This window comes from Rhagoletis zephyria, unplaced genomic scaffold (assembly GCF_001687245.7).
Source record: "Rhagoletis zephyria isolate East Lansing unplaced genomic scaffold, Rhagoletis_zephyria_1.1 Rzeph_scaffold_78527, whole genome shotgun sequence".
NCBI lineage: Eukaryota > Metazoa > Arthropoda > Insecta > Diptera > Tephritidae > Rhagoletis > Rhagoletis zephyria.
Genome location: NW_016235576.1, coordinates 1 through 1,143, shown reverse-complemented (window position 1 = coordinate 1,143; position 1,143 = coordinate 1). Strand labels below are relative to the sequence as shown.

The 1,143-nt window shown below is 63.0% G+C and overlaps 1 protein-coding gene across 1 annotated transcript; it reads right to left on the bottom strand.

The window, feature by feature from the left end:
• Positions 1 to 543: 543 nt before the first annotated feature.
• On the bottom strand, positions 544 to 942 carry LOC108357491 (protein PsiB-like). The gene has a single exon (XM_017608564.1). The coding sequence runs from the start codon at positions 940 to 942 to the stop codon at positions 544 to 546; it is 399 nt and encodes a 132-aa protein (XP_017464053.1).
• Positions 943 to 1,143: the final 201 nt, after the last annotated feature.

Here is a 1,143-nt window from a genome sequence, read left to right as displayed (position 1 = left end):
CCACGCTGCATGTTCAGAAACGCACTGAATACTATGCCACATTCTGCCACCGGGCCATTGCGCCCGTGTTGCTCTGCTCTGTCCACCGGGCCATCCTTATTGCCGCCAGTCCCGGCTGCCCTTCCTGCCACCGGGCCAGCATATCCGTGAGGTCGTCCGGCGACACCCTGTGCTGCCAGTGTTTCACCACACCCCGCAGGGTGTGCGGCGAGGCGGAGCCGATGGCGACAGCCGCACGGGCAGCCTCCTCCTGACGGTACAGTCGCACCACCACGCAGCGTTTCTCCGGTCGGTGCCCGCAGGTGTGATACGGCAACCGGTTGCGCGTAACCGGCTTTTCAGGCAGCAGCACCTCCGGGAACAGCACCAGACGCTCGGCATCCGTCAGCGGACTGAGGCAGAGCTTCCCCTGTGTGGCAACCGTCACCGACAGGGCGTACTCCCAGGCGAGTACGGGGTTTTCGTGGCGTGCCTGACGAACAGGCGGCGCGGGTTTATCGCCTGACCGCCCCGCAAGGTGGCGGACGCAGGCCGCGAGCCATTTCACCATGTGAGCGCTTCTCCTAATTCGTCCGCTATTGCCAGCGCACCGTATCCGCCACGCAGACAGTCATCCACCTGCGCCAGCAGGTCAGAGAGCGCGTCAGGGTAAAATTCGGCGGCGGCATGCAGCACCCGCACCCGCTGCGCCGGATGCGCCTGTATCACCAGTACCCATAACGGGCTGACGTCACCCGGACTGCACAAACTGAGTGTCAGCGGTTTATCGAGGTCGGGAGTCAGGCGGCACTGCACCGGAAACAGACCACCAAACTCGCTCTGCCACTCTCCGGCAATATGCCAGCCAAAGGGTATGTTCAGGTCGGCTATCACGCAGTTGGTCATACGCTGGCGTTCCGGCAGACCACGGTCGCGCAGGGCTTCCAGTTCATCGGGGGTCATCCGGTTCAGGGCATCGGCAGAAAACTGAATATTCACGGTAATTTCCTTACCGCCAGCCCCGCAGGGCTGGCGTGGTTGTTTATTATTATTCGCCATCAGGCGGCGTGGTGAGTGTCCGTTGCGGTATCATTCGCCGCCTCTGTTGCTGAGTGGGTGGCATCACCCCCTGCGTCAGCGTCCTGACGGACGGCTTCTGCCGCC

Coding starts and splice junctions, on each gene's coding strand:
- LOC108357491 (XM_017608564.1), bottom strand. CDS start 942: ATGACCCCCGATGAACTGGAAGCCCTGCGCGACCGTGGTCTGCCGGAA.